Source organism: Cyrtonyx montezumae, unplaced genomic scaffold, assembly GCF_038088225.1.
Source record: "Cyrtonyx montezumae isolate F1298 unplaced genomic scaffold, pur_monq_1.0 scaffold_25, whole genome shotgun sequence".
Lineage (NCBI taxonomy): Eukaryota > Metazoa > Chordata > Aves > Galliformes > Odontophoridae > Cyrtonyx > Cyrtonyx montezumae.
Window position 1 is genome coordinate 13,382,731 of NW_027071992.1, and position 27,084 is coordinate 13,409,814.

The 27,084-nt window shown below is 38.4% G+C and overlaps 2 protein-coding genes across 2 annotated transcripts in view; one reads left to right on the plus strand and one right to left on the minus strand.

The window, feature by feature from the left end:
* RAI14 (retinoic acid induced 14) overlaps positions 1 to 13,702 on the minus strand; it is a 71,980-nt gene extending 58,278 nt beyond the window's left edge. Inside the window, 2 exon segments of the mRNA XM_065739999.1 lie at positions 13,443 to 13,520; positions 13,523 to 13,702. Of these exon segments, the coding sequence (XP_065596071.1) occupies positions 13,443 to 13,520; positions 13,523 to 13,702 (258 nt within the window).
* The window catches only part of NPR3 (natriuretic peptide receptor 3), a 466,739-nt gene that overhangs the window by 28,250 nt on the left and 411,405 nt on the right, over positions 1 to 27,084 (plus strand). The gene's annotated exons all lie outside the window — the stretch shown is intronic.

The following is a 27,084-nucleotide window of genomic DNA, read 5'->3' on the forward strand; positions in this document are numbered from 1 at the left end:
TTTTGTTTTTTTTTCTAGATTATACAGATAATAAGTGGACACTAAAAACATTCAGTGTAGGCTTCCTCCCCATTAACTGTAAAAACATATTGTTTATTTTGTTTGTTTAATCCTTGCAATCTCCGTGACAGGGAGAGAAAGTGACGTTTAGGGACACAAGTTGGAATGAACAATCGTGTTTATTTTTAAAAGAAAAGTACAGCAGACTCTTCCTGACATTATCTCTTCTAAACCAAGCCTAAAATAATTTGCATGTGGGAAATGCACTGTAAAGCTCTGCAATAAACAGTCACATGAAGATTGAAAAGAGCTATGAAAATGGAAACCAACACATCTACAATGATATATCATATTCAAGAACACTTATTTTGTTTCTGAAGACAACATAAAAGGGTATTTCTTGCACCAACAGCTGAAAGGGAGGAAAAAATATATACATATGACACATTTGATTCACACATATAAAGCTTACCAGTTTCCTTAACTGTTTACATGGGAAGATGGAGTGAGACCTATTCTCCACTATCATATTTTAATTACATTGTTTGCATTTATCTGTATTCTGTGCAGCTGGGTCAACCACAAGTAGTTTTCAGAAAATGTAAAAGGATATTTTCTTTCCTTAGAAAACATTCACTCAACACCAACTAGGAAAACAAGTAGCAGAATCACACAATCACAGAACCACAGGGGCTGGAAGGGACCCTCTTGAGACCATCTAGTCCAATCTCCCCTACTAAAACAGATTTCTTAGATAAGGGCGCAAAACAGGAAACTATAAGCACTCAGTTAAAATAGAAAAGCACACCCTTCCATGCATGTGTTATGAAATTGCCACAAGGAGATGGCAGATAAAATTAACCTACAATTAAGGTACATGCATACTTGCGCATCACAAAGATGATCCCTAAGCCAGAGAAAGAGGGCCAGTGGAAGCTACAGACAGGTCAGGACAAGGGAGGCACTATTTGCTTTTAGGAATACCATTGATTTTACAACTTTCTCTTATTTCAGCATTTGTTGAATTACACTGTTCCAAATTTAAGTTCAGTACATATGTACAGCTCACCTAGTAGAAAAATACAAGACAGCAGCAAATTCATTTCTACTTTTTTAGAGCAAAGGAATCTTTATCACCAAATTCTCTTGCTGTCAGAAGTCATTTTCAGCATTAAGTCAGACCCTAGAAAAACAGATGGCTCCACCATGTTCTTTTAATCCCGTACGTGGAGTTGTCAAACAGAACTTCTAGATCCTTTCATCAGAGATGTGTCCTCTATTAATAGTATCTCACACAACATAATACTCTTCTGCTTGACAAGACTGCCTGAGAATGTACAATGTGTTACATGGCATCTCTACTGCCCTGGTAACACACGTCATTGTTACTGTAACATATATATCATGATTGGGATGTTGTGCAAAAAAAACAAAAAAACAAAAAAACCTGAAGGTCATCTTTGAGGAAGCCCAGTAGAGTTTTCTAGCACTCTACCATAGTCAGTCATCACTCAAAGCTCAAGACCTCATCACGTACTTGCGTAAGACTTCCCCATCAAATTCCCCCCCATGAGATTTTCAGAAGTACGGAACATTTTTTACATTAATTGCTACAGCAGCTACTGCTTAGGCCACACAGTCCCTGAGCTACAGAAAGCTACAACCAGAAGGCATCGGCAAGAGTTTTACATACCATAAATGACTCAGTTTCTGCTTGGAACAGAGCCAGTCAACTAGTGGGCAAAAGATACAGCAGAAGCTCAATTTAACTAGTTCAGCATCCACACAACTTGCAGAAAACGCATTTTGCGAGGTGAGAAGAATTTCAGCATTTTCAGTGCAAAAGCACTGATTGCAGAAGGTTCCCCTTGCTCTAGGTTGGCATGCCAAGTCTAAGAAAGATATTTATATATATTATACGCAATTGTATATAATTACAGTCACTTTCAGCCTCTAAAAGTGTACTTTTCACCATCATATCAAATACTATAAAGCTGTACACAAACATAAGATGACTCTTAATTCATGACCTATATTCTAAAAATTCAAATAAACATCAAGTTCTCCTCAAGAAAAAAAATGTTTTGAGATTCTTTCTGGCTTTAATTTTAGTGAGAATGCTCTGAAGAACAGACAGTTGGAAAGGAACATATTTCTGCTCATAGTTTCTGAGCTAAGTTTCCTTCTTCCCTTGAACTTTCACCCCCTAGCAGAAGTTCATGCCGATTGAAAACTGAAAGGTCTGCATTGCAGAATGGGCCATTTTAATTCAACACATGCTGCTTCAGTGGACAAAAAGCATGTTTTTGGAATAGCTCTGTTACGGGTCAGGAATGTAAAGCAGAGTTCATATTTCAGATGAAAATGGAAAACAGCTTTTCCTTGCAAACTCAGTTTTACATTGCAGAAGTCTGTACCGTCTTATTTTCACAGTGTACTGCATCAGGCATTTAAGTGTACAAATGAAGAGGTTGCCAACTGCTTGCCTTTAAAGAATTGCAGCATTGCGAAGTCCTGCTTTTACCACTGAAAAAAAGTTTTCAACGTTTGCTTTTGAACACACTCTCCTGCTGCAATGTTTGCACAGCCATAGATGACTCAATGGACAATCACATGCTCCATACCATTCCAAAGCATAGCTCGCAGAACAACTGTACTACTAAAACACAAGTAGAAACAGTACAGCTCAAATGAGATGGTATCACAACTGTGTTCTATTCCTTAAAACTATGCAGACTGTGGTTTGATGCACTTAGTTGCAAGTCCCAACAACTACTTGCTGAATAGTGCCAAAATTTCTTCACACCTCATCTCATAGCTGTTTTATTCTGTCTAAACAACCTTTTCCAGCACTGAGATCCACATGTGTACTTGAGAGAGAAATTACTCAGGTTACCACATCCAAACAACACCAATTTCAGTGCCATGTAATGGAACATCTTACTTGCTAGTCTTCTCAAAAGACAGATGGGGAGCTAAGGGAAGGGAAACAAGACCAAGAAGAGATCATTCCCACAGAGTATCTCCCAAGCTGCCTCCAGCAGAATTTGTGTTGCAAAAGTTGTCAAACCCTCATCTACATTTGTCTATAACACAGGGATAAGTCTGATGCTAGAAGAAGAGCACATCATGGCTGTTATTACGGCATCCTGTTCAGCTAACAGGCTTGTGGGAGTCTTGAGGAAACCAGAAAGAATGCTATGCCCACCTCCTATAAAAAGCATATAGGTTGCACAAATGAGCCATCTAATAACATTCTTGTTTTAGCCAGTTTCCTGAAATAAACGTCTTCCAGTTTTTTTTTTTGTTGTTTTTTTTTTTTCCTGCTAAAAACTTTGCTGCTCAGACAGATCGGAGGAGGCAGAAACTTGGAAAAAGCAGACATCAGCCAGCCAGCATCTCTGACAGCCTCTCACTGATGTGTATGTGAGACCCGATCTTCAGACATAATAGAGTCTGTAGTCTCCATACCAAAGGGCAAAACAGTAAAATCCACAATGCACAATGAAGCAAGATTATAATAATGTCAATATATCCTATTCTCTTATGTCTTGTCTGCATCAACAGTGTAAAAGTAGCAAAAAAATAGGATTAGCAGTATGCCATCTAAGCTCTCAAAACAGTCAGTAACAGAACATGATCATCCAAAATAGAAGATACATCCATAAACAAACTGTGCAAGATGTCAGACAATAGTATTCTGCAAATCAACAGAAGATTGAGGTGTATTTATTTCACAAGAAACCATGCCATTAGATACATGTTGGAGTTCACATCATTCTATCATGTCAAGACCCCAGTCATGGTTGAAAATGTTACTGCACAAAGCAATACAGAAAAACTCCTCATTCTCAAATTCTTAAATGCAGGTAGATCCTTACCCAAGTAGATAGTCTCCAAAACATCTATGTTAGGTAGTGGTATTAAACAAGTTCAACACTATTTTCAGTGCTACATCCATTTCGGATTGGAATCATATTTCCTTACAAGTTTATTTAGCATAGACTGAAACCACAACCCCATTCCTAAATATAAACCGACAGTTTTAAGAACTGGACCCAGCTGATAGTTTTCTTCTAGCTCCAATGGTATTCACGACCAACTGTCTGAGAAAATTCAGTCCTTGCTATGGCTAGCTCCACCAAACTCAGCAGTAAAGGTTTGAAGGTCCTGTTCTTGTTTCACAGTTATTTTTAAGTTTTCCATTTGATGCAGTTTCCATCTCATTCACAAAAAAGATGTTTATGCAATCATTCTACACCAGTATACCTACTCTAAGGTTACTTACAACTAGGAAGCACTGTCCAAAATAAATATGCTCACATAAGCTTCATAAAAACAAGCATAATATGAACAGGAATAACACAGTGCTTCCACCAAAGGCTGCAGTATGAGTTTAGCTGTTTGATCTGTCAAACACCAACAGTTAACTGCACTGTTTTAGCAATTTGGCACTGCTCAGTATTCAAGAGGCACATAGAAGGACACTGCAGAGAGCTCTCTTCACATGTGCGCTCAGGAAACAGCAGAAAGGATAGACTCTGAAGATCAGGGTGGAAAAATCTACAAGTACTGCAAGGAAGTAGAGAAGGAATACAAAAGAACGAGATGGTTAGACCAGGCTTCACCAGTTCTGTTGCTCCTGAAGGGTTTTGTGAAATTTAAGAAAGCTAAGATTGATTTGCTCAATCTCAAGAAATACTGCAAAATGTTCACATGATATTTCTTGAAAGGGCTGCCTTACAGCTTTTGTCATGCTTACAATATAAATCAACTAGACAGTACTGGGAAAGAATGCTTAAATCATAGGTATCTGAGATTGGCTTGCCTAGGCCACATATAAAATATATAATATAGTTAATTTATATAAAAATGTATTTTTTATTAAAACATTAAAAAAACAACACATCCCACTAGTTGTATGTATTTATTATTTGATCTCATTTTTGTGAAACTAATGCATTGATGCCTAATTCCATGGTAGCAGCTGCAGTTCTTAGTAAGTTCCCAAGATGTTTTTCAGATTTTTTGATGAAATTTGCTTTTCCTGTGCTCCATCCTTGAAAATAGTTGGTCAGAAATGTACATACTGACAATAAATGATTGTATGAATAAGGCATGACTGTGAACTGAGGAATATTTTTCTCTGATAAGATACAGTTTATAAAAGTCCAGTAAAGAAACGTGATCATTCTTTTTCTTTGAGATGAATGTCTGATTGCAAATCCATTACTGCTATTAGCAGACAATATTAATTTGCATTCAGAATTCTTGTTGATTGATTACTTTCTGGCATTTTTAGATTTGCTCAAGTTTAATAACTAAATAAGAAAACTTACATGTCTGCTTAATAACAAAGAACATGTCTTCACAGGTGAGCACATGTAGGTGTGTTGAAATACTATCAGTAATCACTTTTATACTTACCAAGTGGCACAAGTACACATATGTGCAACACGCACAAGCTTTGATTTGACTGTGGCAGGTGTGAGAGATGAACTTAACACTACTCTGCACTATACTATCCTCAGTTCTGCTATTGCCTTTGCAGTCCATACTCGAGCTACATGCAATTGACTCATGAAAGACGTTCCTAAAAATCAAATAGTAACTGTAGAAGTTTAGTCTTGTGGGGGTGCATTACTGGCTGTCCTGGGCCACATGTGGCCTGAACTCATGCTAGACATACCTGCTTTATACTGTTGGATTAAGGAGGAAGCTATGGGAAATCTCTGAAGGAACATGTTTTGGTCTATATACACCAGCAATAGCAACAACACAAAATAATTTAATTAGCTTCTTTAAAAAACACTCTATTGTATCACTGAAGACAGTGAACTGCACGAACACCAGACAGTTAACCATACTTCTTTCAACCACTGGAAATAATATCCTTTCCCTATCATTCTCATCAGCTGAAATTATGTTCTCCCCAGCAACTGCAGTACACTGCAGGTCTGGTGAGCTTACATATGAAAAGACTGACACAACTAAGCATTAAGGAAAAGAATACAAATTAACATCAACTGCTCCCACCACTCTCACCACCACTAGGCTTTCTTGTAACGAAGACTAAGAACACTGTAATTAACTTTGCTCATGAAATGACATGGTCTAAAGTTGGGACTAATTAGATGCACAATAATTCTTGCCAGAAACAGATAATGTGTGTCTTTCATCAACTACAGTGACTGGAATTTATTAATGTTCTCGGCAAGTCTGCATAATGCAAATTATGTTCACCTGCTGCTCAACAAAACATACAGCACCTCCTTTAAGTATTGATCAAAGTATCTGGTACTTTATAGGAGAGAATGTAGCTTTTATTTTAGAACAAAACTTTGCAAGAGTAGAATGCAAACTGAAAGGACGAGAAAGAAGAATAAAAATAACACCAAGCATAGCGAGATCCAGAGTCAGTACTAGCTTACTGTGCTACAGATACATAATAAGCAAATGGATATGGAAAGAGGAAAGGCATCATGGATTAGCAACGATGCTTTTAATTACAGTAACTATTAAGATCCATTGGTAAGCACAATGCCTCAAGAGCAGCATGAAAAAGCCACATGAAGAAATACCAAATATATCCTCAAAGCTACAGTAGGACAATGGAGGTCCAGGCTGATGGTAGCAAACTCTCTCAAGTCAGTGTCTTCTGGAGTTAGCTTGAAATATTTCAGAACTCCACCCATGGTCAGTTAAAGAGAAAACAAGAAACAGAACGTGGATGGTATTCATGCCTGTGCAAGATACTACTTTTCTATTTTAAATAAAACTCAGGCTTTGTGTCAATGCTTGTATTTTCTTTTCTTATGTTTTTTGTTTGTTTTGCTTTCAACCAAGAAATGTTTTCCAGGGCTCAGTTGTGGAAAACAAATGTCTCAATTTTGTGTGTGTTTGTGTGTGGGGGGGAAAGAATACTGAACAGACCTCCTCTACCTGCAGAAGATTCAGATGAGATGATTCAAGCAGACTTTGCTGGAGCAGTCCTGAAGCAGACTGAAAGGCTGCAGCTTGCTTCCTCTTTCAATGCTTCCCCTCCACCAAAAAAGCAATGATGCAAACAGAAAACTGAACAGAAACATGGGGGAGAGAATGCTGCAACACCAAATGTTCCCAGAGTGTCTCATACAACTCCAAGCTTCAACAAATCACAGCTTTGATACGGATTAATAGCATGGAAAACACTGAGCACAGAACTAAAATAAGTATCAGAAAAATTGAAGAAGATCCTTTATTTTCATTACAAGGTCCTGCCCATATGCCTAATGAATTGAGAATATTCAATATCCAAGGTTTTGATGTCATGTATCAGGTACTCAGTCCTAATTGTAGATTCGTAGCATATTACATGCCTTCCACTCAAAACAGTCAACACTAATTATTGTTAAAGCTGTTGGATTTCACAACCAGAGCTCCCAGTACTCCTCAATAATTACTATTATGCAAATATTCCGGAGTTCTGTAAACACTGTTCAGGCAGATCATCTAAGCCAGGCAGTCAGTAAAGCTGCTCAGCTCTGGAAAGCCAAAGAAAGGGTGACTAAAAGCTACAGAAAAAAAAGTTACAACTTTGTCTTCTGAAAGACAGGAACAAAACATTAGTAAGTTTAAACACCTGAATTTGTACCAGTACTACAAAAGCCAGCTTATCTAGTTTTGTCATACTTCATACATCTTAGGCTCATATTTAAGTTTGCAGGAGTACATGATAATCTCTAATGTGACTATTTAAGGGTATTTTAAGATAAGTAGTAGGTTAGCTTTGAAACTTACACTTACCCGTATGTGTTTGAAATAACTCGTGAAGAGACAAGACTATAAAAAAAAACAAGCAACGAAGGAATTCTGGGTTAGCCTTGAACTCTGTATGGCAGAATTCTGGAAAAGGTAGTGAATATCTGAAATATCTGCCTTATAATCCAGACAGTAGGTATGTAGGTCACTCCAAAAGTAATGTCTATTTATTTCCATACAAACTATAGCAAATACTAATAACAGTATCTCATACAGCAAATTCCCAGCTACAGAACACTGTTTCTCAACAAACAGTCATTAGCCATAACCCATTTTCACCAACAATGAACACGAGCCTGTGTATTACATCTGTAAAAATCTGCACCAGCAGAGGTGAACAACTATTTCACAGCTGCTACGACAGCATTATTGATAGGAAAATGTTGCTCACACAGTTCATCTTTCATCCGTTCAAACAGATGGAAGTCAGAAAGCTGACTACTTGGTGGGTATGATACAACAGGCCTACAAAGACTGGCAGTGTGCTCTGCAGGCTTCAAACCATCACAGGGCCTGGCATTACTACGTTCCAAGAGAAAAGATGTCTTCATCTCTGGCCTGACCCTGGAAGCTTGAACCTTCAGTTTAATCACTGTCTCAATGAAGTGATCAGATTTGATGGTTTGCCTGTGTTCCAGGAAACCCAGAAGGATCACTCCTTTCTCATCCAAAAAGACAGTGAAGATCTCTTTACCTGATAGCTGTCTTGAACAACATCTTTGATGAGGAGTTCATGTTGCCGCTCCATGGACTGCTGTTTTGACTCCAGCACAGTGGTGACATCATGTCTCACAACCAGCAACGATGCAGGAAACTGCCACCTTCAACCTCCCACTGGCTCAATAGGTCCTGACAAACCTGTATATGCTTTCCGTTTCAGTGTATTCATTTGTAAGACTCACCTGGTGCAAACCTTTGAGATACTCGAACATTTCCACTATCCTTTCCAACACACTGAAGCCAATATTCAGTTACATACACAGTTCCCTCACCAGAATCCATCAATTTGCACAGATAAGCTGATCAAGATGTTTTTCATTTTGTGGTGTTACAGTACTACAGGGCCAACCAGAATGTGGCTTGTCTTTTACACTGCTGTCGCCACTGCTGAAACACACCGTCCACCACCTCACTGCTCTCACATCCATTGATTGATCTCCATACAAACCACAGCAAGCACTGAAGAATGCCAGTTGGTGCCAGTTTTTCCTGGAGCAGGTTGCCCAGAGAGGTTGTGAATGCCCCCTCCCTGGTGGCATTCAAGGCCAGGCTGGATGGAGCTCTTGAGAAGCCTGGTCTAGTGGGAGGTGCCCTTGCTTATTGCAGGGGAATGGAAGCAGGCAATCTTAAAGGTCCTTTCCAGCCCAAACCATACTATGATTCTAGGAAGGTGATAAGGCAGAGGAGAAATAAAAATGTAGTAGAGAAATACTTTACAGAGAAATCCAGTGTTTTTGTTGTAGTTGTTGTTGTTGTTTGTTTTTTTAATAGCTTATAAAAGTGTGACTTCTGCAATATTTGAATCTTTTTTTTAAAATTGTTTCCTGGAAATTTTAAAAATATCAGATTACTTTGAAGAAAAATCTAGCAAGAAACTTAAAAAATAGAACTTATGGAATAAAGGGAGTAAATGCAACTTGTACTGCATAAATTCAAGCTGTAAATTCCTGAGACCAGTGGAAATAACTGAGAAGTGAAAATAATATTCTTGCTTCATTAAACTAGCGCCATTTCTTGGTATTAATAAGATATTCCCAAAACTTCTAAAAGATTATGAAATCAACATTTCAATATCTCTACACCTGATCTGTATATTGATGTATTAAAGAAGAAAACTGACTTAATTAACTGCAGGCAAAAGAATTTGAGTGATTAACTTAAGAACACATTGAAATCTCCCCATTTTCTAAACACTGAAATGCTCACAGCAGCTGAAGCATGCAATGTGAAATAAAGCTGGTTAAAATACGACAAGGAAATTGGTTAGGGAATAAGGGCTTCTTGGCATTCCTTTAAACCATTTCCTCTTCATCCCTGTGGGTTATAATACAGTTATAAGAAAATACATCTGACTTCACTCTTTTCAGATGCATTAGGGAAAAAAAAAAAAAGGAAAGCAATTTAAATATCAGAATACACATTCATATTAAAATAAAATAAAATAAAATAAAATAAAATAAAATAAAATAAAATAAAATAAAATAAAATAAAATAAAATAAAATAAAATAAAATAAAATAAAATAAAATAAAATAAAATAAAATAAAATAAAATAAAATAAAATAAAATAAAATAAAATAAAATAAAATAAAATAAAATAAAAAAATAAATAAAATAAAATAAAATAAAATAAAATATACATACTATTCCCTTTGTCTCTAACTAAGAGAAGCTGGTTTTGGTTTCTTCTTTCTTTTTTGTTAAATTTAACGAGAGCTTTGGTTTTCCCTAGGAGATGAGGTCAACAGACTAGGGCATTTCCTGTCTGCAGCTATGCCATGTGCATATGCAGACATGAGTCTTCTGACAACTGATTTATTTCAAAAGGGGTCATTACAATCACAGAATATATCAAGATCACATTCTTTCCTACTTGTTTTGCTTAATCACTATGGATTACTCAAACATACTTGAAAAGAGGACGCATTTCAGCTGTGTGTGAGAAAAACTAATAATTCATTTAAAATCCCACACACGCTGAAAACACAGGAGGGGTGTTTCAGATTAGACTGTGACCCTGCACTGATGGGAACTGGGAGCAGTAACTCAAAACAACTGGTTAATATGCAAAATACTTTATTCTACAAGGTCCTAAGCATTTTTCCACCAGGAACACCATTCTCTACTTTTCAGAAAAGATTATTAGAGGAGATTTTTTGATCATGGCCATTGATGGCTTCCATAATTAGAACCACAGAACCACAGAATCCTTAGAGTTGGAAGGGACCTCTGAAGGCTATCTAGTCCAACTTTCCCTGCAGTGAACACAGTTCGATCAGGTTGCTCAGGGCCTTTTCCAGTCTTGCCTTGAAAGTCTCTGGAGACAGGGAATCAACCACAATACTAGGTAACCTGTTCCAGTGCCTCACCACCCTCGCCGTAGAATATTTTTTTCCTTATTTCCAACCTAAATCTAGCCTCCCTGAGATTTCCCCTTGTTCTGTCACCACAGATGCTGCTGAAGTGTCTGTCCCTTTCTTTCCTGTTGTTCCCCTTTAGATACTGAAAGGCCACTATCAGGTCACCTTGCAGCCTTCTCTTCTCCAAGCTGAACAGCCCCAACTCTTTCAGTCTGTCCTTATAGAAGAGGTATTCAATTCCATGGATCATTTCCATGGCCCTCCTCTGGATGCACTCTCAACAGGTCTGTGTCTCTCCTGTACTGAAGACTCCACATCTGGATGCAGTACTCCAGGTGATGCCTCACCAGCACAGAGTAGAGGGGCAGGATCACCTCTCTCACCCCACAGATCATGCATCTTTTGATGCAGCCCAGAATACAGTTGGCTTTCTGGGCTATGAGGGCATACGGCTGGTTCATGTTCAGCTTCTCATCCACCAGTGCCCCCAGGACTTTTTTGGCAGGGCTGCTTTCAATTCTTTCATCTCCCAGCTTTTATTGGCATTGGGGGGTGCCTCGACCCAGATGCAAGACCTTGAATTTTGATTTGTACTTAAAATCACCCCTTTGAATTCTACTGAAGGAAGCATGAATGTTAAAAACTCAAACAGTCCTATTTGTCCCCTATTTTTTTGGACAAATTCAAAGTGCTGCACAAGGAAGACCAAATCTCCAGCAGTATCAACAGCAGCATTTCAGATTACTACTAATATATTTTAAAAGCAGGAGACTCAAGATAAAGAAGTTTACAGTAACAGCCAGCAGACATACCAAAGTCAAAACAGGCTACGAAGTCTGAAGCCACGTAGAGCTAAGAGAAGTAAAGCTGGGCAAGGTAGAAACTGGTTGTCTGTCAAGAGAGATTGTGCAGCCCCTATATTTCCACAGCATTCAAGCACTGTGCAATTACTTTGTTATCAAACACAATTACCCCACAAAAATATTCTTACACACCTCCTCCCTCAGCTTAAATATGTAAAAATGAAATAACAGCTACCTACAGAGAAACTCGCATTGAAAAGTGAGGGATTGAGTTGTTCTTCTAATCTTTCCTTCCTCTACAACACTAGCTTGGCACTTCACATGCGGTTCATCTAGGAGCTTAAATGAGTCCCGACAGTAACACTTACAGCCCTCATTCACCTCCTCTCAAGGAGGCTGTAGTAAATTTCACAGCTGTCTTCAGTGCATGCACAAAGCACTTAAAATTTGTTTGTTTTTGTTCCTTAGGTTAAATAATGAAATTTCACAGTTGTGTTTACTGTATGTACAGAGAGCTGACAATTCCACATTCAAGAACTGAAACTACTAGGCAACACATGTAATTTACAGATCAAAGATGCAAGCCTGACAAAACAGGAAAACAACAGCAATTAGTGTTAAAAATAGAAACATTAACCTAAGAAAATGAAAATGATGCATTGAAAACAACCATTAAAACTACGTGAGTTATCCAGGAGATGGGAGAGGTGAATGATTTCAAGAATTATTACTGCAGAAGAGCACGTAAAAATCTATCATTAAGTAATATTTTAAGTATAATTTCTACGTAGTGTAAGTTATTTTCTTCTCTTAGCTTATAGAGAGGCACAACCTGAGTAACCACTGCAGTAAAGTAGAAACTTACATTTCAAGTTTAAATTATAATGTGATTTGATCTGATTAAAAGATAGCTGGAAACATTTGGAAAAAACAAAACAGAACAAAACACAAAGCAAGAACAACAAAAAATAAAAAATAAAAATAAAACACCAAAGGGGATTATAAATCTATATTCCAGTCATAGAAACTGCCTTGCATGGACTGTGAAAAATACACCATGGCAAAACAATAACATTCTTACACTACCAGAAGAAAAAGCATCAATGAATGCCAAGTACATTTCAGCTATAGGCAAGCTCACTGAACTTCCCTTCCTGCTCCCTGAAGACTACCTACCTAATGTTCTTCCTTTTCATTTCATCAGAAAAATCACAGACTGGACTTGATGCCTCCTCTTCAAAAAGATCATACAGCTATCCAAGTAGATATTATGTATTTTATCATCTGAAACAGCCACCGTTGCTTGCTTGCCCATAACCGTGCACACAATTGAAGGACAAGAGCCTGGAAATAAGCTGCTTTAGCCACAGCATAGTCTCGTGTTCCCCCAAACTAATAAAAATTAAAAAAATTTAAAATAAAAAAGGAGTTTGAGGAGGTATTTGGTTATGACCTCCTGTATAACAATAGAGAAAGCATCCGTACTTCAGAATGATGAGAATAAACATACTAAACACTGTCCCAAGGTCCTAGTCAGTACAACACAAACTGATAGTCACCACCCTTCACCAGGCATACAGAAAACTCCAATGTAGTCATTTTCCCCACAAAATGCTTATGTTTGCCACATCTCATTCACTACGTTACAGTTCTGCCAGCATTATATAAATGACTTTCTACCTCAAATGATCTTCCAAGAAAAGCAGCACTACTCACAAATGTAACAAAATCCATCCTTCATCAGATTTCAAGCATCTTACCATCTTCTGAGTGAATGGAGACAGCTGAAATGCACAGCTAAAGCAAACGATCAAGAAATTTTTGCTGTGACAATCTGAGCTGATGTTCCTCACAAACAGGTACAATGCAACCTCCTTCTCAAAAGCACAACATGCAAAATAACCAGCACAGCAATCCAGTTGAAGCGAGACCTGGCTTGCAAACAAGGAACCTACATTAAGAATAATAAAACCAAAACACTCTGAGCAACTTCAAGTTTACCAGCAAACAACATATGCATTAAGAAGCAGTATTCACTACTGCATAAAGAGGGCTGCACATCAAGCCTAGAGCAGCTTTGTTGCTGCATAGCACTTTGCATACATAATTGTTTGCCACATCTATCTGACATAACTGGAAGGGTGCATAACTGCTGCTTGTAATCGTCATCACACACACACAGGAGACAACTGTGAGAAGTCCAGCAAAAGCAAAGAGCAGCAGGCTTTGTACCATGAGACAGGAACATAAATGGGTGGGCAAAAACAAATTCACAAAGATCCCACCCTTGAGTATGCTGCTACTGTGCCAGTAAATGCAGTTTACACATGCACTAAGGTAGGTGAAATGTGCAGCCTTCTCAAGCAAGAGCAGAAGGCATAAGCACATGACACCGTTCAAATGCCCTTACTCACAGCCACAAGAATTATTAGGAAAAAAATCCAGCTTCCTCACCTGATAAATACACAGGAATAAATGTGGTCAACCCATATTTCAAATGCCTTTAAAACTCAACCTCCAAATTAAACAGTTTTTATAAATGTACTCACACATCACTGTCCTCAACTCTTCTCTCATTAAATAGGTTGCATTCAGATTTATAGTTTCAAATCTGATTGCAACACTACACAACATTTTCCCATGATGTTTAAATGCACATTAAGAAGAAGCAACGAAGGTAAAAACAAGTAAAGATATGAATCTGACACTGCAGTAACTTCTCCTCACTGATATACCATACACCTCAGTGGTTAATAAAGTGATTTTATGTTACACAGTTTCCTCGACTTTAAAAACATAGCAAGCTGTTTGCTACTGGAGCATGCAATAAAACTTCTTTCAAGCAGTGCACTGACTAGCACTCCATAAGCTCACACTGTTGTTTATTTACAACTCAGTCTCACTGACATCTCAAATGATGCACTTCATTTAGACTTCTGACAAATTTATAATTTGTAGATATGAAATTCACATCACGAGCAGCAAGAGGTTGATGTTGTTCCTATTGAACAGATTCATGTCAGATCAGAAATAATCACCCCCCGAAGCAAAATAACAACAGAAAAACAGCCCTCACAAATAAGTCACTAATAGATAACCTGTCACACTGGGTATTCTCAATAAGTGAACACATTCCTACGCTAGAATCAAGGGAATTCCAAACCTCACTGAAGCCTCACTACTTGCTTCCATGAAGCCAGTGTTTTGGTTCTTGCTTCAAAGCTCAGGCAAGTATACTGAAGTCTGATGTCTGCCTTCAAAGGGCCCTATTTCAGCCTCTGGATAAGCAGACAAGTTCCCAAAGTTTAAAAGATTCCTAAGAGGTTTCCACCACGCACAGTAAAGGAAGCAAAGATGAAAGAAAAGCACACACCTGCAAGCAGAGCGAAGAGGGTATATCAGAAACATACGTAAGTATTAGTAACCACATTGTTTGCCAAGTTACAAAAAGACCTTGGCTTTTGTCATCATCTGTAGCACACAAGTGTTCTGGACAGTTAACAGTGTATTGAACCTCAGAAAAGATTGCTCTCACAAGCAACATATCCAGAGAATGAGACACCACAGACAACTGTACAGCAGTGAGTTTAGCTTGAGTTTCAGATTCTTTTCCAAGTTAGTTCACCTTCCCAAATCCAAATGTCATCAAACAGCACTCCTGTTAGATGCTACACAAGAATAGCACAGAAAAAAGTTGATACCTCAAAACACTTGAAGGTAAACATTTAACAAATAAAATACAGTAAGAGAAGAGCACGTGAATAAAAGCTATGAGTCAAAGACATGAAAGACATCCTGCAGCTATAGAAAGGTATTCATAGATATCTTCAAGAGTACAGCCACTTCTAGATGGTTTACATCAATAAGTAAATAAATGAGATAGCTCCTTAAATACCTGAGTTAGAATAACTCCACAAGTCCAGGCGGCTATACTGCTAGATGGACAAGGACACCATAGCTTCACATGAGGCTAGCCCACTGGTGTCCAACCTTTTGGCATGAGAAAAGAGAAACTGTCTTGGGCTGCATATAAAATACATAATTGCGTTAATAGATGTAAGTTTAAAAAAAAATAAACCACTTGTGGGGTATTTGACCTTGTTTTTGTGAACTAACAAATCAACATCTGGTTCAATGGAAGTGGTTGCAGTTCTCAATGAGCTCTCATGATGTTTGTCTGAGATTTTTTTTTTAATGAAATATTACTCTTCCTGTGATTCATCCTTGAAAATAGTTGCTTACACATGTATACGCTGTCAAATAGCAATGACATAAATAGTGATCATGAAGTGAGGGATACTTTTTTTCTGCTAAGATAGGTCTTATAGAAGTCTAGTAAAGGGACATTATCAATTTTTCCTTTGAGTTGAAACTCTGATTGCAACATTATATACTCCACTTGAAAATAAAACATGCATGTAATGTATTTATGTCAACTGAAAAATGGAGTCACAAATATACCAAGAAAATGATGATTTTTTTCAGAATTCTTGAAACCTATTCTCAAATTCTTTTATCAGAACGGAAAGCAAGGCAACATATTTTTCTGTTGTTCACAGAACTGTGTTTAGCCAAAATATTAAATTGTGTGAAATTATTTGCTGTAACTTCGACTTGCCATCAATTAAGTTTCATTTTGAATGCTGACAAAGTTTGAAACAGCCCTGACAAGCTAATTATCATGCTGAAGATGCATTTTTAACTCATTTAAATGAAAGGTCAAATCCATCAAAAATGCTAAATCACTGAGCCATTTTTCATCTTCATGTTCTGGCACAAGTTTTCTTTTTTTTTTTTTTTCCATAAAAGATTTCATTTCATTTCGCAAATCATAAAATCCTTTTAGCATTTTACCCTGACTTAGCCACCTTCCTTCAGAAAACTAAATGTCCCCATGATCAGCATCCATACTTTTAAAGGAACTCCTGGAACTGGCAAATGGTTGAACTGGACGATCTTGTAGGTCTTCTCCAACCTCTGTGATTCAATCCCTTAGATGTTATGAAATTCACAGCTTTGCTGGTGATTTGCAAGACATTATCCATTGCTAAGGTTTTTGCACAGAAACTTTCTTGATGTTAGATGCAGTGATATTTCATCAAAGGCAAGTTGCCAGTGGCAGCTGCATTGCTTTCCATTACTTTTTTAAGACCCTCTTTCTTACCAACAACTACTGAGACACCATCAGTAGCTATACCAGAAATCTTGACAAAGGTGAAGAAAATTGCTTGAATATCAAGAGATTGAGCTGTGACTTTCAGTAGCAACAAAGCAGACATTTTTTCAGTGACACTATATTCATCATCAGTACCCCCAATAAAATGGTAATTTGAGGCATATCTGTAGCATCAGTACTTTCATCTATTGCCAAATCTTTCAATCTTTTGAGACCCAAAATTAAAACATTACAAATTAAGACATTGTCTTAGCAAAAAAGTAGTCATCTGTCTATTTTTTCCTTGAACTCTTATTTAATCCAAGATTTTTCTTTTCTGGATTCTGTTTTCTACTGAGATGCCATAAGGGAAGTTGAAACACTGGTATCAGCAATCACTGCATTTTTCTCAACAAGCAGCTCAAGCACGTTATGCGCAATACATGAGGGACAGGATGCAACTGAGTGCATGCAACTTCTGCAAGAGGCAGTCAGCACTGAGCTGCACCCTCCCAAGCCCTGGTCCAGCCCAGACAGTGTTGATCACGAACTGATGGCTTGGCTACTGCTGAGCAACAGGGACACATCAAGGGCAGAGCAGCCACTGTGGTGGTGTGGGGCAGCAAGTGGGTTGGACATCCTTGGTTAACTTTCCATATTTTAATTTTTCTGGCATCTGAGAACAACTTAGAGTCAGATTACTTACTAGAAGTTTTATTTTTTCGCATCTTTTGTGAGAATAGTTGTTTCAAGGCACAAATCTTTATACAGAATCACAGAATGGACAAGTTTGGAAGGCAGTCTTCCCTGCACAAAGGAGGGCCAACTAGAGCAAGCTGCTTGGAACCTTGCCAGGTCAGGTTTTGAATATTCATACAATCAAATTACACCCAACTATGGATGACTGGAAATAATTATGATTTGATGCAGAGCTAATAAAGTGAAATATTCAAGAGTCTGTAGTACTTCAAAAACTTATTAAAGGAAGAACATCTGGTAACAAAACTTAAGTAGCTGTTCATAACACACTTTTGCCACAGAGTTATGGTATACATACACTGTCGTAACAGTAAGTTAAGTACTGTCATATCTAGACAGTATCAAAAATACAACTCACTTCCGCTTTGCCTCTGTCTCAACATAACTCTGAAGTTTTTAAATCATCACAGCTAACAAAGTGAAGCACAAGCATCAGCCATCAACCTCACCTCACACAATAAATCTGCCTCCAGATCACAGAGCTCTCCTCACAGCTCTACAAAGGTAACTAAACCAGGGAACAACAACAACAACAAAAGGCCAAATTGTCCCTGATCACTACATGGTATTTCCTGGGAAGAATGGCCACTAAATGTCCTCACTCTCCTCTACCTCAAGCTTCATGCACTTTTAGGACATGTGTCTTCAAACTCAAGATGCTTAACTGTGGCAAGGAAGGAAACAGAAAGGGCTTAACATTCCCCTAATGCTGGACTGATCTGAATATTTGGCAACAAGCAAGGGGAACAACATTTTGAAGAACAGAGCTCAAAAACAGTGCTAACCAAGGTTAACAGTACACCTCCTTCAGTTTGATGAACGTTTTAACATTTGTTGTATGCTCTCAAAATACTAGCATGGGACGAAAAGACTCAAAAGTTTTTAGTAGAGTAGGATTATGGCAGGTTTAGCCTTTAGTTAATCCTACGGTGCCTTCTCACAACAAATGTTTTTATTCTTAGTAAGATATGAGACAACACTTCACACATTAAGACTAGACCACTCATTATATCTCTTTACATGAGTTGTAACTGACAGCTGGACAGACTTTTTTTTTGTTGTTGTTAAAATCAGACTAGCTACAAATAGTGCCAACAAAGAAGGGCAAGCATATAGTATACCTCAGTAAGAACACACAGACAGCTAATTTCTATTTTTATTTTACTTAATATTTAAATCTTGCCAAAGATAAACAAATGAAAAAGAAAAAAAAAGAACAATTGCTTTTTTGCAGCTCCTCCAAACCGAGGCCTTTGAACTTCTGTGTTCTGTTTAAAGGGACACAAAAGACAAGTTTCCACACAGTGAAAATTCCTTTCTTGCTGCAATAAATTAAAAATGACAATTTGCCTTTCTTCTTCCTGTCTACCCTCACTTCATGACTTCATGCTGCTTAGTTTGAGTACTTGAGATTGTAATGAAACTGGCTAATTGGATTGTTAATAAACTGGCTACTTTCACATTCTAACACTTCTTAATTTATCTAATACAATGTTATAGCTACAGGGTTTAACTACATTTAAATCTTTTTTTTTTTTTTTCAAATGGAAAGATATCTCTTCACCTCTGTTTTTACACATGCTCTCTTTAATGAAGGAATCAAAGAATATGGACATCCCAGCCACCCTGGAATGAGCACAACACAGCTGCAAGTGTTTAGTTGCCCACACACTACTTAGACAAGCAGGGTAGACTGGTGTTTGAGGATAATCAGCGTTTCTGTTCAGAAAGCCTCTAGCCCTTGCTCCAGCTCTAAATGAGAGAGCAAGCAGGGAGAAGCCTGAGATAAAACTGAGAGGCCCAGATAGACACCTGGGAAAGGAGACACCTTGCCCTACCCTAAATTTCCAGGAGAATCCCTAGCACTATGTCACTAAGCACTGGTAAGAATGTGACTCCAGGGCCAATAATAATGGGGGATTTTTTTTTTCCACAATACTGGGGCACAAGCAAGGGCAGAGGTGGAAGTCAAAAGGAAAGCAGTGCAGGAGATGGATATAATTTACTTCAGAGTGATTCCAGTACATAGTACAGTCATGGAAAGCAGAGCCCAGATAAGCATGAAGCACTAACAACAGGACCGAGAAATGAGAAGCAGATGGGTGAGGCCAGCCCTGTAGGTTTGATCTGACATTCCTTCAGCCCCAGAGCTTCTTCTGACTTCCAACAGTGGATTTATCAGTGGCATTTGCCATACAACAACATTATGAGACTAGCTGATCAGGACTGCAACTGTACCTATCAGTTCAATCCACAAATGAACAATGCATACTTGACATAGGACCAGTACCAAAACAATCATGAATTTGTAGTTGATGAGATTTTATTACAAACCAGAAAAACCCATCTGGGAACCCATCTAAAATATTCTCTACTACACTCCAGGCTGTAACTAGGAAACAACTGTTTATTCAAAGCTAGCCAACTCCAAATCATGTTCTTCTACCATAATTTCATACACAATACAGTTCTCACTTGACCTACTCCCTTTTCTTTCTGTCCCAATCAAAAGACACTGTGTGATGGTAAGATGCTCATATTGAGCCTACAGCAACAGGCAGCATGTTTTATTCTGTATACAGTAGGACTCAAGTACATTTGACTTCTTTTCTGCACAAACACTTAAGATTTCATTGGGAGAGCAGGCTCACTAGAGCAGAGTTGTATGCTGTCCAAAACAGAAGGCATGAAGCCAAACAGTTCCCAAGATGAAAATGTGGCAGAGGGTTGAGCTGTGAACTACAGACAGGGGAATATAGAAGCAGGAAGTCACTACAAGAGAGAAGGATAAAACTTATCTTTCCAGGAGGAAGTGATTGAGAATATCCTGTACAGTCCTGAAATTAAGGCTCAACCTACATGCTATGTAGTGGAATCCAGGGCACCTAGACAAATCACAAAATCACAGAATGTCAGGGATTGGAAGGGACCTTGAAAGATCATCCAGTGTAGTCCCTCTACCAGAGCAGGAACACCCATCTTAGGTCACACAGGTTCGTGTCCAGACAGGTTTTGAATGTCTTGAGAGAAGGAGATCCCAAAACCTCCCTGGGCAGCCTGTTCCAGTGTTCTGTGAAGAAGTTTTTTCCCACATTTATGCAGAACCTCCTATGCTCCAGCTTGCACCTACTGCCTCTATCACTGGATGTCACTTAGAAGAGCCTGACTCCATCTTCCTGACGTTCACCTTCACATATTTATAAATATTAATGAGGTCACCCCTTAGTCTCCTCCAAGCTAAAGAGACCCAGCTCCTTCAACCTTTCCTCATAAGAGAGATGCTCCACTCCCTTAACCATCTTTGTGGCTCTGCACTGGACTTTCTCAAGCTGTTTCCTGTCCTTGAACTGAGGGGCACAGAACTGGACACAGTATTCCAGATTCAGTCTCACCAATGCAGAGTAGAGGGGGAGGAGAACCTATCTCAGCCTACTAACCACACCCCTACTAATACACCCCAGGATGCTACTGACCTTCTCAGCCACAAGAGCACGGTACTGGCTCATGGTCATCCTGCTGTCCACCAGGACCTGCAGGTCCCTTTCCCCTGTGCTGCTCTCCAACAGGTCAATCCCCAATCTATACTGGTACCTGGGTTTACTCTTGGCCAGATGCAAAACTCCACACTTGCAAAAGCAAGTTCCAGTAGTTTATTTTCTAAATAACTGGGGACAGTGATCAGAAAGCACCACTATCGTACTTTTTAGTCAGAGTGAATTCCATATGCCTCTTATTTTTGGTGACAATTACCTCACCTGGATGAAGTACATGATCACAGGGTGGGTACTGCAGTTTTCAACAATCCCACCTTCCTTTTTAGGATACTTGCAGTGCTCAGAGGATAAAAGAATGTAAGGACTGTTTAAAAATAATAGAACAGAATCTCATTAAAGTCTCCCCACCCAAATTTTGTTCTTCCACATACTCACTCCAGAGCACATCGGAACACAGTGGAATGTATCACAGTAATCTTTCAGTTCCAGACCCCCAGAAAGCACTTTATACTTCAAAAATTATTGAATAGGAACCTACTAGTTAGAACACCAGGCATTAAAAATGTGCCAAGCCTTAATTAGCATAGCCTCTAGGTTAGGACTGAGATATTTTACGCAGCAATGTACCTAACTGCCTCATTATTTTGAGATTTATGGACTACACTAGAGGCCAAAAAGAAGAAATTTCCATAAGAACAGAAAACTTTGCCTCCCACTTTGATAGCAGAACAAATAGGCATTTCCAAACATACCAGAAGTTTGAGCTGGAAATTAGCAGTGGGAAATCCCAGCCTGTCTTGCCTCTGCTTCTGACAATAGCTAGTTTTTCTGCTCAGCCACACAGTCAATTTTTAAAATTTTAAGAAATTCTAATAATTTAATTCTTCATTATTAAAAGGTATTCAGAAATACATCCCAATTCTAATTTTCTTCTTTCCCAGTCAACAGACGAGCAATAAGTAGAAAATTAATCTGTTGTCAAATTGCAAGAAATGGTTTTCTAATGATTATTAGAATATCCAAATTATTGTCCTAAAACTTTCAGTTATTTTTTCACTGATATAAGTCAGAGTGAAATCAATCCAAAACTAATTAAATTTCACACGATTCTTCTTCTAGAGGAGCTATGATCATAGTTAAAAATATATCACCTAAGTCACTTAGGTTCCTACAATACCTTAGTGTCAAAGAACTAGATAGCTAAATTTATGCAAGTGCCTAAAAATACAGATGAACATCTTCTCATATTCAAGAAACAAACAAAACATGTTTAGACAGGTTTGCTATATTTGTGTATTTCTACTTGAACATCATCTGCCTGTTGGAGATTCTAGTTGTTTTTGAAATCAAGCCACAAACTAATTATTACTGAAGATTTTAAAATCATAAATGTTAAGTACAACTGAGAGGCCCAATCAAATAGGCAGCACTAGTTTTAATCTGATTATTTCTCATCCTACTTCTCTGAGAAGAAATGCTCAAGACCTTCAGTCTTAATCCTTAGAGACATGTATATTCCACTGTGTAATATTCCTACAGACAGCCTACTCCTACAGACAAAATTCCTACTGACAGTCTGTAAATAAATGTAAGCTCTCAAGTGATAGCTCCTGCTAATATTACACCATGTTTTGATTTGTTTTTTAAGCGTTACATATAATACGTCTTGCATCAATTTAGTCAGGTTTTAGATGCTATGGAAGGTAGAATTTGACAATCAGGAGCAAACAGAAGAAGAAAGAATGGAGAAAATAAAGATGCTTAGACAGAAAAATAGCCTAATTCTTCAACAAGATATAAGCAACATTTCTATCATTTTGTTTACAGATATTTCAAGTACCCACTACTTACTTTCTAGTCTCGGTATTTACTGCCACTTAGGCATCTTGTTCAGATTTCTAGAGTACATACATTCTCCTGCAACGACACATCATACTTTGACAAAACTCATTTGTGACAGAGCACTAAATCTCACTCCTCCACTTCAAATACACATGTTCACATGGCAACAGTCACCCCCAGAAAGACTCCACAGCAGATAAATGCATCAAGAGGGAAAAAAAAAAAGACTCCCTGGTTAATAGAGCTGCTTATGCACACAGAGAGTGAATTAGGTAAGGTATAGGGAAGCTGAGCAGCAAAAGTAAGAACTGCAATGACAGAAGTGGAGTCACTCTCCCATCTCCCAGTTGTGAACCACAACAGTTTTGCTCAATACCAGAATTTGCAGCATTTTATATTTGTATGTTTCTGGAACTGCCTTGTTGGCATGCTCAGCCCAGAGCTTTTTATGCCAGAAATCTGAAGGTGTGATCTGACAACACAGCTAAGCCATGAAAACAGCTGCAGAAAGGGAAGTACTGCTGCTCCTCCCCAGTTTCACAATTCCTCTCAGGGCTGGCCTACAGTGAGACACAACCAGGAGTTAAACAGCTAAACCAGCTAAAACCAACCCCCACAAAGTAATTTTCCACCACATTATGATCCTGAACTGACTGAATCTCTCATCGAGAGTCAGGTATCCTTAAAGCCAGAAGAGCAGAGACAATAGAAAAGGGAGCAGGGCCAGCTCTTTTGAAGCTTCAAGAATAGTGTATACATAGCACCATAGCAAAGCTCTGCAGCAGGGAGACAGATAATATATGCATGAATACCAGCAGTTGTACCCACTTTCAATTCACCCACATCAGAACAGCCTAGAGAATTTTAATGCATCAGTGAATTTTCCTACCCAATCTTCATTTTAGAATACAGTTTTATGTTATCAGCTGGAGAAGAGTTTGAATAAACGCTGTCTCCCACGCATACCTTGAAGGCTTATTCTTACTCCTACCCTTATTCCTATTTATTTAATGCAAACAAGTGAGGCTAAAAGGAAAGGTACCATTCCCTCCCCTAAGACATTTCTAGTTCTAGAGAATAAAACATTAAAGACTTCCTCCAGTATAGGAGGTAGAATGAGAAAGAGCCCCTCCATCCCTGCCGACTTTCCTCTTATCCTGAAAGCACTTAACACATCTTGTGAAGTGAGATACAAATAAGAATAATTCCCACTAAAATAACCTCCTCTTTCTCCTGAATTATAACTGTGAGTAGCATATGGAGACTAAAGAGAAGGATAATTTTCCTTGGTTATCATGCACAAAACACAGAACAGCTCCAGTTGGCAGTTTTGAATTAATGCCCGTAAGGTTTGGCTTCAACACAGAGAACATCAAAGGCTCTTGAGTTTATGCTGCTGTGCTCTTAGAGCTACATATCTAACCATTAGGTATCTGAAAAATCCTTTGTGGTCAACTTGCAACTTTGTCTCTAGACGGTAGACAGAAGTAGTACCAAAACAGCAATTACTTTCAGACCTCCCTTGGTTGGCGGGGAAAGATGTGGATTAAGCAGACAAGGCCAGGTGAGAAAGGAATAAGTGAACCAGTTAATAACAGTGGGTGGACCAGCTAAAGCAAGATCTAGTTGCATCATATGCATGTCACATAGCCTTTGCTCTAGAGCAGTAGTGTAGCCAACGAGCATAAAAACGTGAATGAAGTCATCCTAACGCACAGGCACACCTAACGTCCATAATACCAAGTATGTTCATAAACTAGCAAAGGGACTGCTCTCATTATTCAGAGAGATGCTTAAAGGAAGTTAACTGCTGTTAGGTGAACTGCTACAACCAAATAAGCAGTGGTAGACTGAGAGGCACATTTAGTTAGACAAGACACCAAGGACAAATGATGTGTTCATTTCCGGCAAAGCAGCACAAGACACTGCCATCAGCTGAGCATGCTTGGTCACTAGCAAACTAAAACGTGCCTAAAAGTTAAGCCTTTTGCTCTGTTCCCAATGGTTGGTTGACATACTGACCTTGCTTACACAGTTGGTCCTTTTAGGAAGAGCTCTTGCTTATCTGAAGGAGTAGATCAGCCAACAATGCTACTATTAGAATGCCAGCAACAAATACTAACTTGCAGCTCAATGACTTTGTGAGCAGTAACCATCCTATCTACAGATCACACCACAACACCTGCTTCATCTTCACAGCTACTGAAATGCATTACAAGCTGAGACCACTAGAGTAGAGAAACCACTTTAACAGCGCACCATGAGAACAGCTTGTGCTGTTCCTGATGCAGTAAGTGGTGATTTTCCTGAATACCAATCTCTCTAAAGGTTTACTTTTAAACCTGATGAATCCTCACCAAACACAGCCACTCTAGGATTCTGTGGAAATCTGGCAAAAACAATGCATCCTTTCCTTCTACCACTTAAGCGCTGCTCTGAAAGATGAAACATCACATTCTTCATGAAGGTTTGTTACAAATTCTACACAAAATCTGGAAAATCATTTATTTCATTAACTGTACACTGTACTACAAGAGCATCAACATGAACACACAGCAAGAAGCTGGAATGAGTAGCAGTAGGAAGGGAAAGACAAGGACAGAACTGGATTACAGTAGTCCCACTGACTCAAAGGAAGTACAGTGTATACACTGTTCAACTTTGAGCTTGGGTTACTACTGATACTATAATTAGTAAGACACAATGCATAATGTGCCCACTATGGTCTCTCTAAACACAGTTTTAAGGAGTCTCCTTTAAGACAGACAGCCATATTTATGTCTTCACTGATCAAGCCTTGCACTTACTTCTCCTGCCACATTGAGATTGATAAAACACATCTTGCCCAGATAATTGCACAGCTGGCTCTTGTATTCTTGCTGACTAAAAAGAAACCCTGCCACAGGCTAAGGAGACCTTCTGTTACAAGCTCAAACACCACACTGATAAGAATGGTTTTATACTTAGACTGAAACACAATTGGGCCTTAAAGCCCTTACTACGCTTAATCCTTTACCTGGAACAAAGTTTCAAACTGTGCATGAGTACAATACAACAGAAATCTTGCAGACCCCACAAAAATATGCTTGACCTTGTTATTCTAAGAAGGAAGCAAGGTAGTGAAAAACTCTGTATAACATAGAACTGCATTTCAAAACAGCCTACTATGTACTATACTCAGCTAACGCCTTTGTGCTTGGAAAAAGTTGCTCCTCTCTGTAATTCATTAACCTGCAACCTTATCAAGGTGGGAGTGAAGAACTTGTTTCCAGCATGGAAACCAGCAATCAAACTGAGTAGAAATACTTACGTCACTCTTCCTGAACTTTGCTTTTAAGCTCTTCATCCTGGTTACATTCAATCTTCAAAACCTTTGAGGAGTTTCTCTGTTTGTTTCTTAAATTCTTCTTCAATATCTAAGGGAAAAAAGAAAATAAAGAAGATTCCAACTTGATATCATTCAGTTCACAGGCAGACAAATCTGAATTGAATTTAGACACATATATTGCCCTTTGAGGGTTTAGCCCTCAAGTGCTAACAAAGATTAACAACCAGCCAAGAGTCATGTTCTGTATTTCCAAACATAAAAGCAAGCCTAAATCTGACCACAGAAAAACAGAGGAAGCCTTTAGCAAAAACTCAAACGCATGTCACATTATGCCAGTACTTTGTGCTGTAAGCTGACATGTTCATACACATAATACAACCCTACTCACAGCCTATTTTAATATTAACATCAAGCAGCCATTTATAAAATGGTAAAATCAGAAAGATGGATGTAGAGTAATTCCAATAAAGTTTCGCTATCCTAAAACTATTGTTCTATAATAGCGATCAGAAGTACTACATGTACATGTTTAACCACTGATTCAAAACTAACACGTAAATCAAATATGACACAATGCAATGCAACAAACAGAACCATCTAAACAAGAAGAGAGTTAATCACTGGAAGAATTTGTTTATGCTTCTCTCTGTAAGAAATCCTATGCGTAAGCAAGAAAAAACGACTTTACCGTGAAGGTGACAGAGCACAAGAACAGTCATCCAGGGAGGCTTGAAAATCCCCTTTTCTGAAGATATTCAAAACCTACCTGGATGCTTTTCTGTGCTATGTACTCTATGGAGCCTGCCTTAACAGGAGCTGAACTA